This window comes from Ambystoma mexicanum, chromosome 12, assembly GCF_040938575.1.
Source record: "Ambystoma mexicanum isolate Mex_15411 chromosome 12, UKY_AmexF1_1, whole genome shotgun sequence".
NCBI lineage: Eukaryota > Metazoa > Chordata > Amphibia > Caudata > Ambystomatidae > Ambystoma > Ambystoma mexicanum.
Genome location: NC_090936.1, coordinates 990,673,221 through 990,690,551, shown reverse-complemented (window position 1 = coordinate 990,690,551; position 17,331 = coordinate 990,673,221). Strand labels below are relative to the sequence as shown.

Sequence of the window (17,331 nt, the reverse complement as noted above, 5' to 3'; positions counted from 1 at the left end):
GGAATAAAAACAAGAGTTTTGAAATGAACCTTTTGAGCACAGTCTAAGAACAAATGCTTGCTTGACGAAGATGTGTGTGAAGCTCAGACGGAAAGCAAATACTGAGTTGACTTGGCTGTTAGTAGTTGTCATAGGTGGGTATATGTTTACCAATCAATAATGTAAGTAATTATCTTGGTGTGCTGCATGTTCACAACCACTGGTTTTCTTGTTGGAGCGAACAAGAAGAGTCCTCAACTACCCTGGCTACTGTGATTTTGGTCGTGGGTTGCCGGATTTCCATATTTTCCCACTTGTTAATAGATTGTTGGAATAGAAGTCATGAGGACGCCCAGCATAGAGCTAGACTAACGTTCCAGTTTATTTTTTATTTTCCCAGAATGCATGTCTTGTTTCTTGTGTAGTCAGAACTGACCTACCTGGGTCATATTTTCTTTGCCATGAATGGATCCAACACTCTAGTGTCTGCATCTGTTGCAGGAGTGGCGATGAACTTCTTGAGTTTCTTTAATTTCAATTTGCTTTAAATTCCACTTAAAGCGTATTAAGACTTTACAGGCTTTCTCATGGTGTCCCCAATTATTCATGCAACATGAGAAGAGGCTCCCATGTTGGGTCAGAGTTGGGTTTGGGATGGTATCGGCCAAACATACATTCCTGCCAGACAGTCTGTTAGGCAGATGGGGTTTTGAAGTTGTCTCTGATTGGACACCACTTTTCTGTATGGTGCAGATCCTGGCTACTACAGTCGCTGTCCTGAGCTGGACCTTAGGACTTTGCAAAAACTTGACTTGTGAGCCAGGAACACCGATGCTGTCGCTTTTCACAGTCAAGAGGGGCCTTCCTGGAGCATGTTTCTTGCCTCCACCATGAGTCGTGCCTTATAACACCTAACTGGGGTTTCTTCTTCATTTGCAGAGTCATTTTGGTTCAGCCTCGTCTTTGGAGTCTTAGTGGCTGCTATAGTGTGCTGCCTCGCCTACCCAGTTGCAAGTCTGTCTGAGCCATCCCAGAACCAGAGATTCGGCCCCACACCGGAACCGTGTAGTCTTATCCAATCTAGACACTATCTTTAGTCTCTGCACCTGTGACCCTTGGGCTCCCATTGACAACCAACAACTGATGTAAATGTATGCATCAATTCTTTGTGCCAAAGGGAGGGCCACCGTGAGAATCGGAGAAAGGTCTGCAAGATTTTGTATCTCTTTTGGAGTCCCCTTTGCCCCATGGTTATTGTATTGTGCATGGCCCTACACTAGCTACTACCTTTTCCTGACTGCAATTGTTTGAGTGCTATTCAAAGGTCCTCACTAGGTAATCCCTAGTGTGGTGGGATGCAAAGTGTACCTCTAATGTCTAATGATTAGTGTCTTACCACGGATTCCTCAATTTGTATACATTCCTGCATTGTCAACCGGATCCCGGAAAACATTTCACCCAGCAGAGGCCATTAATGTGTCGGGGTCCCTCAGCTAAGACAGCTCCTCAACACCATACATGACGTTGAAAGCCCATACATAGCTTGCAAAGCAGTTGTTTTTCCACATGCTCTGCACACTTCACAGAATATCTGGTTGTTTTCTGTAAAAAAAAATCAGTTTGATCAAATGTACACTCTAAAAGAGTCAGGTCTGAAGCGCAGTGCAGGACAATGTTGTTCAACGACTCTCACCACATATGTTTGTGGTGTTTAGGTGCTGACCACGACATTGTAGAATGCAATTCATGACCCAAAATCCCTTGAAGATAGGTCTTGTAAGATGGTGCTGAGGTGCTCGGTTTATAAATCCCAGAATACCGCCACTTGCAAACTCAAGTCTTCAGAGGGTATGCGCTTGGAGACGGCAGAAAATGGAAAATGGCATGAAAGACAAAAATGTGGAGCAAAAACAGGTTAAAGAGGAGTGTGTGCAAGTGAGAGGGTGAGTGGGGGGAGGCACAGGGGCTAGGCGAGTGCTAAGGGGAGGCCAGGAGGACAAGTGCCAGGCATTGCAGGGGCTGAGGGTCCACATGCTAAGCGCAAGGAGGGGGAGGACTAGTGGAGGGGGGTGGTCTGGTGCCCTGCAGAACTGAGGGAACCAGGCAGCCAGTCACTGCGGTAGACTGGGATGTTAGCAGTGGGGGGTTGGGGAGGAGGGAGGGAGGGAAGGAAGAAGAGAAAAGGAGGGTCTTGAGGAGGAGAGAGAGTTGGGTGTAGCGAGGTTACAGGCCCCAGAAAGCCTTGTGGATGATGCAGAGGGTCTTGAACTTGATCCTAGCTGCAGCCACTGGAGAGAATTTAGGGCTGGAGAGATGCGGTCCCTGGGCCTGAGGCCAAGGATAAGTCTCATTCCTATTTTGGATTAGTTGAAAGGGGCAAAAGGGGATGATAAAGGAATATTGAGGAAGAGGATGTTACAGTAGTCCAGTGAGGACCAGAGCTCTGCAGACATTGAGTTTCTGGGGGAGGGTGAGGAAAGCGAGAATGCCTCTGAGGTGCATCTGATAGTGGGCCTTCTTGGCAAGGTCCACGATGTGAGGGGAGAAGGAGAGGGAGAGACGAGTCAATGATGACACCAAGGTTTTTGTTCGTCACAAGAGGGTGAGGGGAGGGGACCCATAGCGGGCGGCCAGTGGGCAGGAGGGAGCTGGAGTCCCAATGAGAAGGATCTCAGTCTTACTGGCATTAAGGCAGAGATCATTGGCAGCACACCATGCTTGAATAGCAATTCGACGTTCGTGGATGAGGGAGGAGAAAGAGAAGGCAGTAGAGGGAAACTTGGAGAGCTCTGTGTCGTCTGCATAACAATGGAAGTGAGGAGAGGAGGAGATCAGAAGGGCATGGTAGATGTTGAAGAGCCACGGTGACAGGATAGATCCTTAAAGGACGCAGCAGATGGAGAATGTAATGGGGGAGGGAAAAGGGCCTACTTGAACCTAGGAAGGTTGGTCAGAGAGGAAAGAGGTTAACCAGTCCAGTTCTGCGCCCGTGATACCAAGGGATAAGAGCGGATGGAGAGTTGGAATCGAGATTTGAGAGAAAGTCTTTTCAGTGGAGCAGTTTCCATGCATCTGGCTGCTCTGAAGCCAGACTGGTGGTTGTGGAGACAATCAACAGATTGTGTTGGATCAGTTGGAAGAGGACTAACTTCTCCAGGAGTTTTCCGAGGAAGGGGGTAATAGAGATAGGATGATAGTTAGCCGGGCAGGAAGGGGTATGGGGGGGCTGGGGGCTTTTTCAGGAAGGGGATACACAAGGGAGTGCTTGAGTGGTAGCGGGAAGGAGTCTGTGGCAAATGAGTGATTACAGAAATCTACCAAGGCTAGCCCAAGGGAGGCAATGTTGTCCTTGATGGTTCTGTAGGAGCAGGGGTGCACCTGTTTGGAGAAGACTTTCATAGAGAGGACTTGTCTAGAGACCTCATCCGGGGCTATGGGCAAGAAAGAGGAGAGTAGGCAGGCAGGGAGGTGGGCGGGGGGGGGGGGGGGGGAAGAGGGGGCGGCAAGGGAGGCCGGAGAACTGGGGAGAGAGGAGGGAGTAGAGTAGAGGAGAGTGAGGACAGGATGTCTTGAGTTTTGGTTTAGTGAGAGGCCAGTGAAGTACAGAGGGTCAGGGATTGCAGGGCAGAAGTGGAAACTGCAGTAGGATTGGCGAGTTCCTTGCAGATTTTAAACAGTTCACCCGTGTTAGTGGCCCCAGCGATGCGGGCCCTCTTCTTCGAGTGGATGGAGTCTGTATTACCTTTTGGAGCAGGCGGCAGGCCAGTCTGTCTGTGTCTGAAGCCCGCTACTTCTGCTCAGCAACTCTGCACTTGCATTTCAGAGAGGCTTGGTTGGAGTCATAACATGTGTTACGCTTGGAGGCAGGATTCATGGGGATCCTCTTGGCAGGGGCAAGGATGTCCATGGTGTTGGTGATGGAGAGGTGAAGATTAATAAAGGCAGAGTCAGTGTGGGAGTCCGTGGCAGGAGTTGGAGGGGGAATGAAAGGTCCTGCACAAGCAGCAACTGACACTTGCTTTTTTCGGTCGAATGAGGGAGAAGAAGAATGGCAGTGCAGGCAGAGGCTTAGCTGGGGAGCCTAAGAGATAGAGGTGAGAGGACAGGAAAGCATGGTCAGACCAGGAGAGAGGTGTAGTGAGAGGGTTGGAGATGGTGATGTCTGCTGAGATGAGCGCATTGAAGGTATGTCCGGCTGAGTGCATCGGACGGAGGGATGAATGGTGAGGGAATAAAAAAGTCACAGAGGCTGTGCAAGTGTCCAGTGGCTGAATCAGGACAGTCAAGGTGAATATTGAAGTATCCGAGGAGGGGAAGCTTGGAGGTGGATGCAAGAAGAGAAGAGGTGTGGTCAGACCACTCTAAGTGGGAGACCGGACCAGTGGTCCTGTAGATGGTGGGCGAGACTCAATGAGAGGGTTAGAGAGCGACATCAAGCCTGCAGACGGGGCATTTGAAGGAAAAGTAGGTCTGAATGGGAATGATAGTAGCAGGGACCCATTCAAGGAACATTAAGGTCACTCTGCCTCCAGAACGGTTAGGCCTGGGCTTAGAGAGGATCTTGTAGCCCTCTGGGAGGTGTATGTCAAAAGCAGTGACGGCGCTGGCAGTGAACCATGTCTCAGTGAGAGCGAGAGAACGCTACGGTCAGTCTTCAAGAAGAAGACAGATCTCAGAAGAGTGTTTAGCAGCAGAGTGCGTGTTGAGGGTGGGGAAGGTGAAGCTGGTTGCCACCTTTGAATGTCTTCCGAGGAGGGATACAGAGATGTGGTACGCCAGTCAGTGGTGGAGAAGGGGAAAAGGGGGTGGCAGACAGAGGAGAGGCAGGAGAACAGAGGAAGTTGATGAGAGAACCTTTTGGAGTACCTATATTTGTAAAGGGACATAGACTATCTGCCTGTAATTACAGACCAATAACTCTTATTGATGCCGATTCTAAGATATTTGCAGTTCTAATATTGGAGAAGGTAAAGGAATGGGCAGATGTGAAAGAGATTTTGGGCAAATTCGACTGGTTTTTCGGTGGAATATAGGAACAAACTCTAATGACATCCTAATAAGCTGTATACAACAACTTGCCTACCTTTGTATTATCGTTTGACCTTTCCCCTGCCTTTGACTTGGTGGACCGTGGTTTTTTGTGGAAAAAAACTTTGAACTGGGGTCTCCCATCTGGTCTATTGAAAATGTTGATGTATTTACATGAGTACCACTATTCAAGTGAGGCTCAATAATGATGGTGTGATGTACAGGAAGGTTTTAACTTAAAATGGTCTCCGACAAGGTTGTATACTGGCCCTATGTCCAACTTTTATGTTGCAGACATAGGGAAAGCGATAAAGAAGGAGGCTTTTATTTCTAACACGATTGGCATGGCACGCTTATCTTGGATGGCCTGCACACATGATTTTATTTTAATGAACAATACCCTGATTGGATTACAAAGTTTAATTAACGCTTTAAATAACTATATGGAGGTAAATATGTTGCGAATTAACCTTACTAAGACATGCTATGACGTTCTGCCACAGAACATGGTAATCAAAGCTTCTCATGCTTTATTAAGGAAACCAGATTATTGCTAACGGACAATATTAAATATTAGGGTTTTCCCATTTGTGCCTTTCCGGTAAAGCTTTTCCTTAGTGATATTTTTTTTAAAAAGCATGTGTTTTGAGTGCACAGATGGCTAACGTAAATGCAAAATATGGGAGATTTTCATTGGTCCCGGTGATGAAATTCTTTCTTGGGGAAAGTCGTTCCCACGCTTTTGTACGGGCTGGAAGGTCTTGCAATATGGATATTGGAGGAGATGGATTTCTATGAAGCCTTCTTGAGGAGACTTGTTTTGTATTCTTTGCCCTCCTGCATCCCAATATTGGCAATTCAGCACGAACTCAGTTCCCAATATCTCTTTAGTAGGATTGTGTGGAAACATCTAGCTTTGTTTTGCTAGTTTTTAAGGTCTACTCAAAATTCACTATATATTGACTTGGGTAACCTATACATTGCAGGTTCAGCACAGCCATTGAAAGAATTTGGAGAATATTGTCTGAAACAGCTGTCTGGGATGGATGTGTCCTTGACACTATTTGGAAATCCGATGACATTGAAACTAACCATGCTATTAAGGGATTGGATAAATACATGGGAGACACTTGGGCGATTTACCTTGTATAGTAATTAGAGTTTGTCATAAGCGGAGCGTGAGTCCTGTAACCATATATATGATGACATTTCCCAATAGACGATGGAGAGCTCATTTTATGCAGTTCCGGCATACCTTCAGAATTGGCTTTGCCCTGTCTTCTTGCAACTGTGAATCTTGTACTTCGAGAACTTTGTTTGGAATTTAGCTGAGATACACACAAAATGTGTGGATGAATATGTTCGGGGGGGGGGAATAAATGTGGCTCTATCCTTGGCAATAGTGAGGAAGGCCTGCCATTTTTATTAGAAATGAAAATAAATTTAACATTTTAATATTTTACCATGTATGTTAGTATTGTAATGGTAGGTAATTTGGAATTATGACTCATCAATTTTATGGATTTCTTTTTGTGGGAAGCGTGTGTAATCTTGTTTATTTTTTTAATTGGGGCATTATTATTGTTTGTTGTTTTAGATTGAAATGAAATGGAAAGTAATTGATTTGTGATGACGTGAATTTTTAAGATATAAGGTTATTTCATTTCAGTGTTTTTTTTTATTGCAAAGGTTTGTTTGCAACAATGTGCAATTAAATAAAAATAGAATTACTACTGCAAGTATTATGTACAAATGGATATTGGACATGTTGGATATATTAGACATTGCCCCATTATGATGGCCTTGCTTGGTAACCTTCCTACAGGTAATGTTAAAAGCTGCAGCAATTTACTCAACATAGCGACGCTTGTGCTCCTAATCCGCAGTCATGCAAATTCTCTTCATGGAAATCCATACCCATCAACATCAGAGTTGACACCTCTCATACATGCAGTTCAGAAATTAAATCAAGACCCCACCTACATAAAGCCCTGTCTGCTATTGCAGAAGGGTATCTGCCATATGCAAATCACTATTGTGCCACCAGTGGGAGCAGTAAGCCCGAACTGACATGCCATGTTCCCTCTGTGAATCTACATGAAAAAAACACAGCTGAAAAGAACGAGTCTCAGTACACCGAAGCTTTTCAAAAATGTTGAATTAGTTTTTTGACATTTGTCCCCTGCTTTTGATGTAATTTAAGCCGGGGACACCCCCTAAGCCCATAATGCCGAACTAGAGGAGTGTGGGGAAACCCCTGTCCCCCTTGTTTGGTATTAAGGGATTCCAAGATTTCTACTATGCCGAATGCGCACAAAACGTGCATTCTGCATTTTTTTTCTCCATTCTTTTCAGCCATTAGCTCCGTCTGCATGGAAACGCATGGAATCCCAGGCCTATTTTGATCTTTTTGTGCCTTGTCAGTGAGGTGCAGCATGGTTCTTTATGGCTCAGCAAGCAAATAACCCACATCTGGGGCTTACTCTGACAGATATTAATTAAAAACCTTCCAGCCATCACTCTTTTTGTTTTGATAAGTCACACCAAGTGGGACCTGTGTGCCCAGACGTGTACCCGGAGCCTGCTGGATCTAGAGACCCAAACTCTACCTCACTGAAGCCCAGTGAGACCGAGACATGTCTAGGGTTACTTGTGGCCTCATGCAAAAATGGCTGTGACCAAGTAGTTTGGGCTGGATTACCCCTTTTGTGATGGGACTAAGTCTGATTTTCATATGTCCCCCCACCTCCCCTCTAATGTAATGGCTTGGCAGGCTCAAGAACTAGGGTCTGGAGGGTTGCCCAGAGCAATGCCAGAGGTTAGGATGAATTCAAAACCTTCTAGCATGCACGCCTTTTGTTTTGCTACCGCCCTCCTCTTTATGGAACACCTTTTTAGCCCCCTCATATGTTCCGTCCCCACAATCCCAACCAGCCTACTTTTCCTCCTGATGACCACCTTTTACAGCCTACCTGTTAAAACCTCTGTACTCCCTTTACCATTAGTTATGTTATGTTAGTAGCACTTTTAGAGCGCACGGTCGCCCGAGGGCATCATGGCGCTGAAGAAAGGAGTGGGCAGTATCCTGAAGCCGATATCCTGAAGCCGAGGTTTAGACAAACCAATGCGTTTTCAGAGATTTTCTAAAGGCCAAATGATTAGAAAGAGTTTTCATGGGCAGCGGAAGATTGTTCCACATCTGTGCTGCAGTAACTGAAAACGCCCGACCTCTGATACAAGCATGCTGGAAGGATGTGACTACAAGCAGATGAGTGGCTGCCGATCTTAGAGGCCGTGTGGGGCAGTAACGTCTGAACTTGTCGCAGATGTATTCTGCCCCTTGGTCATGTACGGCGCAATGCACCAAGCAAAGGGCCTTGAATGCAGTACGCTGTTTGACAGGCAACCAATGGAGCCAGCGCAGCACCGGGGGAAATATGAGCTCCATAAGGGGAGCCAGTTGCCACCCGGGCAGCCATATTCTGGAGACGCTGAAGCCGCTGGACTAGGCCCTTAGGTTGGGCCAAATATAAAGAGTTACAGTATTCCAGCCGACTGAGCGTGAAGTCTGCCAATACCGGAGGATGAAGGTGAGAGGGAATAAACGGCAAAACCTTAAGAATTTTGAGGTGAAAGTGGCCTGACTAACTGCTGCCACCTGTCCCCTGTGAGTCCCTCGAGAGGGAGAGGACATCACAACACCTAGTTCTTCACCTTCTCAGTAGGAACCGGAACAAGGCCAAGAGAAGAGTGCCAAAAAGAGGCCACCCAGAGTGAAGGATCGGGGGGGGGGGACCCACCACCAGAACCTCTGTCTCGTCTCCATTCAACTTCAGCCAATTGCCGTTCATCCAAACCCCCACGGCAGTCGGGCACCGAGACAGCCATGACGACATCTTAGCCTGTGTTAGTGTTCCCCACCAACTGTAAAATGTAACTATTCCCTGCTACCCTGAATGATATGCTGGCCTCAAACACTATGTTGTTGTAACTGTTCTCTCCTGTAACCATTTAATGTATGCCTCTAACTCTTACTTATGCGCAGCACTTGGTTGCTCCCCAAAGCTAAGTCCATTAAATACCCCAAAAAAACACAGTTTTGTTCTCCCATTCTACTATTTTTATTCTACTAAGCGTTGACTGAGCAAGTGTACATTGAGGAGGACCTGAGCAGATGTGGGGTTGCTCATGCACTCAGCTTCAAAGTGCCTGTGGGATAGCGATACCATGCATTAAAAAAAGGTGGAGGGAGTTGTCTGCTAAAAAAAATACTGAAGTCACTAACTTCATTCTGTCTTATCTTGTTTTTGACATGCACATACCTGTTTGAGTATCGTTTCTATACAGCCACTTTATCAAGCATTATAGACTGCATCTGTGCTGCTTGGTTTATATTGCTTTTGTTGTTTCCAGGCGCAAATGAAATCCCTCTGAGCTATGAAGAGCTGGTCAGGAGGAATGTGGTAAGTACTGGTCTTCCTCAGTACCAATCTCACGTCTTATAAAAACATGCAACTGTGGGCAGTATTTTCTTTTAATTGGATAGACACGTAGCTCTCTATGTAAAATCACATTGACACATTTTAGAGTGAATAAATCCTGCATGACATGGGTGTCTGCAGCGGGTTAGACACAAAACAAATAAAGTGGCTTATCTTTAGATATCGACTGATTGCAAGAACCTCTAACATTGCAGATTTTGTGTGCCTACACCTACTTTTACATGCGTTTTCTGATATCATTGGAACAGCCAGGCTTCCAGATAAGGTGCGTACTAGGCCTTTTTATGCATGAAAATCTTGTAAATACGACAGCTTTAATATTTTACTGTGTACATTTACACACGATTTAGAGCAGAGGGCACTGCAAAGGTCAGTTCACTTGACAGAAACTAGAAAGTTTCTTTTGATTTTTATCTACATGGATGTAATTGCGCTCCGTGCAGAAAATCCTCTGAAACAGAATGTATTTCTCTGAAGTGCAAGCGTTCTTCAAAAACAAACAAATTAAGTTACATTTGTAATTGAAATAGATAATCCAGTTATTTAACTCTATATAACGCTTCATACATGGTTCGTCCAACCTCTATGCACTGTGATTATTATACCTCAGTCGATGCTCTGAAGGTTAGCCAATAAGATGGCTCAGCCGGTTGAGCGCTTGTTGCTGCGATCTGTGCATGATCTCTAGGTTGCAGGTTTGAATCCCGGCAAGGCCAACTCAGCCTTTAATTCTTTCAAGGACGATAAAGGAGTACCAACTTCGGTTTGGTGAGAATTGTGATAAATATGTTCTATGTACAGTGTTAGGCAGAATTGCATGCAGTACCCTCTGGGAACACCACACACAATTAGGACTACAGGTGTAAGCAACAACCAACCTTTGGTATAAGTCTGTACCACACACTTTTTGGTAGCGCGCTGAGCAGCGAGGCTTATCCCAAGAGGGAATGTGAGCAGTAAGTGAAGTTACACAGAAGTATCACAATCACAGTGGTTAAAGTAGACACTTCCTCAAGGTTTCTTGGTAAAAAATACTTATACATTTATTTACACAATCATTTAGAAAACATTCACTAGTAGAAATCAACTCAATATTAAACACCAATATACTACAGTACAAAACTCTAAGTTGTAGGGACAGTTTGAGCTCCCCTGAAAAAGGAGCCGAATGGCACTTCAATGACTTTCAATAGGAATAGAAAGACCTAAGTTTGTACAAATGATTAGAAAACACTCTATTGGATAATGCAAAGGTTCAATGTACCAGGAGGGTCAGTTCAATTAAATAGGCCATGCCAAAGTCAATAGTCTAGTGTTCTTGGATAGGACAGATCAGTTCTGGTAACAAATGGAGAAGTCTTTGGAAAAGTTCTTGGAAGTAGTTTAGCCGAAAAAGAAAGATATGCTGGGTTGCAAGCTGATTAGGCCTGCAAGTTGGGAAAGTTTCACAAACTTTCACTGCGAGAGTTAGGATCTCTCAACCGGATGGCACAGTACCTTAAAGTGAAGCAAAAAGATGTAGCTGAAGATGTTGGTTCCTGACAGTTCCTGCAGATCTCGCTGTTCCTGAGCCTCCGTCGTGGGGACAAGAGGGAGGATGTCTGCACTGCACAGGATCGTCGTCAGAGCAAACAAAATGGAGTCACTTTTGTTCAGTAGCCGTTGCTTCAAGACACAAACTTGTGTCCCTCTCCCTGGCTAAACATCAACCAGCATTGAGAATGCTATACAGGTGTCTTCTGAACTGATTGGTCCCACCAGTTCAAGGGAAGAAGCTGTGCTTGAAGGAGCTTCTCTGTCGAATGGAGATCTGGCAATTCGGATTTGAAGCAGGGCTTCACCGGGCAAACCAACAGTCCAGTGGTTGCAGCAGCCATCCTCTTCCAGCTCGTCTTCGGTTCTTCCATTCCAGTGGTCGACTCTGCCTTCCCGTCCTGGAGACTCGCCTTTTAAACAGTTTTCGCCCATTCATTCCAGCCTAGCTGTCACTCACCCAGCAGAGTGGCTGTCCTTGCCGGGCAGTCAGCCAGCCAATCACGCCAGAGTGCATTTGGGTCTCCTAGGAGACTAAGTACCGGGAGTTTCGGGCACCTCCCTCCCTTCCTGCCCACCCCAGACACGCGGACGCCAGGGGCGGACTTCAGTCCTGAAGTCCGCCAATGGCCCATGAACAAAGGGACCAAACCTGGTTTCGCGCACAGTTAAACACCAGAAGGACCTTTCCGCAAAGAAACGGTGAAAAAAGATGACCAGAGTCTGTTTTTACAGAGGGGTCTTGGGCACCATATTGAAAAACATGGCGGCACTGATGTTTAGCTACCGGTGTTCGCGGTCGGGAAAAATCATGGTAGTTAGTTATAAAACCATTGCCACCTGCCATTTCAATAGGAAAGGGTAGCTTTTGACAGCTACAAGAGTGTTTAGACATAGGGGATACCGAGTAACCCCTACAGCACATAGGAAGATAGTGTGTGCTGGGCTATTGTCATGATGCCTACCCCTGGGCTTCAGGACCAAGCCCATCAGCTCCGGAAGCAGACATCCAGATATTTATTAAAACCCCAACAGCCCCGGCTGGGGGCTGTTTGGGTTCAGTCCTGGCACCTTAGGTGCCAGGCTCATCATAGAAATCAGTCCTGCCGCCATAGGCGCCAGGCTCATAGACTTTACTTACCTGATGCAGACCATGCTGCAAATGAGTCCAAGCCAAGGTGAGGCCTGGATGGGACTATTTTATTACTGGGACTATTTTTTACTCGGGCGTGGTTCTGGGGAGCTTCTTACCTGGAACTACTTTGGAGGCTATTTAAATCACGCCCGAACAGCAGCACACGCTTCGCGTTATTCTGCATCCAGCAGCGTAACGCTCACCGTGCCTGCAGTCAGCATCCAGTCTTCTGCCACGCCTGCCTCGAATCTGGAGCTCCTAAAACAAAGAGGAAAGAAAAGGACAAGGTTAGAAAACGAACTATTTTCGAATTCCTCACCTGATTCTGGATCCATCTCGCCTCCGGACCTGGAAAGATCATTTCAGTACGCGTCGCATCTCCAGCTGCAGCGCCGCGCCATACTCGCCAGTCCTCGCAGCATCTTTCGATTCGGCACTGCCTCCATCATTTCTTCGCCGAACTCCGCCACCTGGGGACAAAAGAAAACAACAAGGTGACCCGAGAAAACCAACAAATATAACTCTTATCACCATAGACTTACCTGATTTACCACCAGAGGCATTATTCTATAACTCTCCACATCTTCATGTGCCGCACCTGCAAAGAGAGAGAAAAACAACACGTTAAACACGTGCAACATTTACCGGACAGCGTCGGGTAATACAGACTCTTATCTGAGCGCCACCAGCTACCACGAGAGCATCTTCTCACGAACCCAGCTGCAAGACAAGGAAGGAAGGGGGGAACTATAGTGAACATCGGACATATTGAACTCTATGATCTTGATACTTACTGGTCCTCGCCAGGAACCTCAGAGTCAATACTCTCCGGAACTCTCCCACGCCTTCAAACCAGTGAAGTAACTGGCATCAACGCGCCCCTGCAATCCATGCAGGATGGAGAGCTCATCTTTCAAGAGTATAAGGTGAGATTGCTGAGAGGGCACTTCGGAGGTGATTAGTGGGGAGGACTGTGGGGGGTGCCATCACTTCAATCCACGGGTGGCTAAATCCATCTCTCCACTTGCAGGAGAATACTTCTACGGGTCAAGCAGACAAGATTAGGAGGGCCAGTCCAGTCAGTCATCTCTGCACTACGCATCACGTTGATGGAGACCGCAGCCGTCCGGGTCCGACCGACGCCCCTGTGGGAGCCAGGTAAGCGTAACAGCTATACATTTAAAAAGACTAGTAAAGTCCAATTTAATTTTACATTCTCTGGGGAACAGTAGTTTATCCCAGAGAAGGTATTTAAACCTTGGGAAGTCCAAAGGACGTCCCTGTGCCACTGCACTAAAGGTGCTGTGTGACACAAATAAACAAGAAGATGCCTATGGAGTGATCTACACCTCCATAACCAAAGTAACAAACGCAGAAAACACATTGAAAGTGAAAAGTTAGTCTCAAAGTTTAGCAAAAGAGCTGGAGGGCTCTAAGGTGTGAGGAATTAGCATTTTTATGAGAATTCTCGTTAACATACAGCACTTTGCCAAAAGCACTTTATGAATAACGACTTGACCATGAGGTTAGATATAGACTTTAGCATCCTTTCCTTTTTGCACTGTTGTATCATCACATTGGCATACCATCCGGTAGTAATAGCTCCAGGAAATGAGGACTTTCATTAAACATCGAAATACAATTCTGCTATCGAACCTCAATACACACAATACAGTTCATGTTTGCTTTACTATGTAATTGGCTAGGTTTATATGTTTTCAACATTTAAATATATACAGGAGAGATCAAATGGCCAGACCTTAGAGAAATAATGAAAGGTGTATTCTGTCACAATGCAGAAAGCTGCCGCATGTTAATGATTTCCATACAGTTTCTGCGCACGATGGCTGGATTTCACATACATTTTATTCTCTTGCAAAGGAGACAAGTCATTTTTACTCTCTTGAAATCACATCTACTCTCTAACTTTAACAATAGGGAGTAATATACTCCCACCTCAAAATCTTATCTCAAACACTGGGAACAACCTGTTCTTATTTTCTCATTCAATCTTTGGATGCCTGGTAAGGTTTGTAGGTGTGCTTTACTGAATCTGTACTGTTTAAAGTGTTAGTCTTACTGGTCCTCGTATTGCAGACTTTCCAGTTAAAGGTTGTCCTGGTTCTCCCGTTACTTCCTAGTCTTCGTAATGTGAAATTGGGTGCATTTGCAGGCAGGCTTTTGACGAATATGGATCCAAGCTCTGCTCCCTAAGGCCAGAACCAGGTTTAGACTTGAAGAATAGAGCTAGGAACCCAATAGGTTCAGGCAGAGGAAAACCATACAGGAGAATGTAATTCTGTGGACAAATAAAACTCTGTAGAATAAACAAAGGGACAAGACGCCCAAGTCGGGTAAAGATTGCAATGAAGTGCAACCAAGACGCGCAAGAAGTGGTTTTGACTTATATAGACTAGAAACAGGAAACTTCCCATCCTCTTACTTCCTCTTGTCCAGCCACCGCCCAGCTTGATGGATAACAGGTGTAATATGTATAATGAAGTGGCCATCTTAGAGTATATATATTTCTGATGTTTGTTAATCTGCTTAGAATCACATGCTGTGCATAGTCTGACATCCAGTGGTCACTGCCGAGTATTGAATTTTGTTTTTCGTAGTTGAAAAGGGGACGTCAGCAAGGCGTGTCTGTAACACTATCCCTATAGTGATGTGCAGTGTACCCACAATCCCTCACGCGTCTAGGTCCCTCAGATTGTTTTTTTCCACCCATATATTGGTCGCCTTTACGTGGAGCTCCTTGAGAGACATTGCAACCTGTTCACGTCCTTTTGCGGAAATTCGTCTTTAATTGACCAAACGCACTGCGGAGCGGTGAGCGGAGCTGGGAGCAGAGGTGGAGAACAGTCTGCAGCAGTCCGCTGCAGACACGTAGCAGGAGCAAAATGGAGCCCGAAGTGCGCCCCAAAGGAATACCCGCCAGGACCCTAGCGCTCCCTCCATGCAAGCCAGCAAAGTCAACAAAGAGCTAGCAGTGGCTAGTCCAACCATCGACATTGACACACCAATAACGTCAATCAGTAAAAGAGCAAAGAGCTCTACGAACTCCATGAACACAGATTCCAACGGCTCCCCTTCTCAAAACAGTGAGACTCAAACCCACACACCCAACAAGTCGCCAAAGTAACAAAGCATATCAAAACTTACTGTGATCACTGAAGGCTCCTTTCCAGCGGCCGCGACATCGGCCACGGAGTTGACCCCCGCGTCGCCCCCGCTACCGTTTGCGAGCGGCTCCTGTGCGGCGGTTTTGGGACCGGAGGACGGACCACCCCCGTCTGCCGCGGAAAACAAGGAGTGGAAGGGAGCGGAGAGTGGAGTGACGATCGTGAAGTCCCCCCTTTTCCCCCCTGCAGCCTCAAGCAGCCCGCTGTCCGCCATCATGGCGAGTGTGTCCGGTGCGGGTGCTGCCGGAGGGCGGCCCTCGTCTGAACCAAAGCGGTATGCTGGGGACGGGGTGGGGCGGTGCGGTAAAGAGGAAGAGCCTGCACCCGGGCACTTGGGAGACGGGTTGCGCCCGGAGTCGAAGGCAGACGACCGTTTGACATCTATGCCACTGATTACTGAGGAAAAAGCCCCAAGTGCCGGGTTCCCCTTCCCTGAAGTGTGTGTAGTAGGGGCCAAAAGCTCAGGCACTCAAAGGCATTTGGAGGCAAGCACAGGTGAAAAAAGGAAGGAACTAACGGCGATCCCAGCTCTAGAGTTAACTAACGACGAGCAGGTACAAAAATGTATCACAACAAAGGCAATGATGCATCAGCTAGACAAGGACAACGATGCAACCTTACTGCCCACAAAGCACCTGGCCACTGTGAACCACCCGAGAACAAAATCAGAGTCACGCACAAATGATTTGGCTAATAACCTGGACAACAACTGCGTGATTGACAGTGCGTCCATGGATGGAATCTCAAACTCGGAGATAGTCAACGAAGTGGAAAACTCGACTAAAGAATCAGAGGGAGAACATTTAAAATTAACACAAAAAATACCAAAGAAAAAAAGAATGAAAACGAAAAAGATCTAAAATCGACAAAACCAAAAAAGACTGTCTAACAAACGATCGAAAAAGGAGTTAAAAGAAGCAAAAACTTTGCCGAAAGAGATTGAAGTTGTAAAAGTGATTAAAAGGAGAAGCAATGCCACCAGAAATTCTACCAAACCCACTCATATCTTGCCCTCTTAAGGCATTTTTCACACAACAATATAAAAGAAAATTGACCACAGAGATTGAAGTTTCAGACGCAGAGATGCTGGAAGTAGTACACAACCATCCCCCAGGATTAAAGCAGAGAAGAACGGATTCAATCTGGTGTCAAGCACCAAAAACAACCATGACTGATGTAGACCCACAGACAACCTCAACAACAGCATCACAGACCAAACTACAAATAAGTGACACAAGGGGGGGACGTTCGAAAGGCCCACGATCAACCACAAAAGAATATTGAATCGGAGATAGCACAGGACAATTCCAAAAAAACGATAGCGTCAATGGCGGTGCAGTCAGCACCCGAAAAGCTCAGCGAGGAAGAGTTAATGAGAGAACCCCTTATTCCAGCTCAAAATCTACACAACGATCTTGGCCGAAGTTTCGTTGTGGGGGAAAAAGAGCAGAGATACGCATGGACCAAGCCCCATCTGGAGACAGGAACATTCAAGATGCTGGCAGTATTGACCTCCAGAAGGAGAGGGGCGGATGCGTGGCTGCGAAGTATTAAAACAAAGATACTCAAATGGCCGAATAACTGTAGATCAAGACCAAAGTGTACTGATGGAACAGTCAGCACCTGATTCTCCGGCTCCACAAAGATGATTTGAGAAAAGCCATACTTCTCCTAAAAGTCGCTGCTTTAGCGATATAGCAGCAGGAATGCAGAAAGTTTCCCCAAACAAGAAGCCGGACATGATTGCAATTATGTAAGCAATGACGGTCGTACTTGCACCATTTTGCAAATTGTACGAAGCTATAAAAGAAGACATCCGAGACAACACAGCAATTTTGACAAACATGATTAGAAAATCTCTCATGTAGAAAGTTATATAACGGCGACAGAAGAAATGAAAAAATCGCAGCACCAAACCCGGGACACAAGAATTGAAGAACTAGAAAAAAAGATTGAAGACCTAGAACAA

At 46.0% G+C, this 17,331-nt stretch overlaps 1 protein-coding gene across 5 annotated transcripts in view; it reads left to right on the top strand.

Moving 5' to 3' along the window:
- Positions 1 to 17,331, top strand: part of NCAPH2 (non-SMC condensin II complex subunit H2) — an 899,214-nt gene that overhangs the window by 767,411 nt on the left and 114,472 nt on the right. For all 5 annotated transcript variants that reach the window (XM_069629493.1, XM_069629491.1, XM_069629492.1 and 2 more), the window contains one exon: positions 9,421 to 9,470. In XM_069629493.1, coding sequence (XP_069485594.1) covers positions 9,421 to 9,470 — 50 coding nt within the window. The remainder of the gene's footprint in view (positions 1 to 9,420; positions 9,471 to 17,331) is intronic.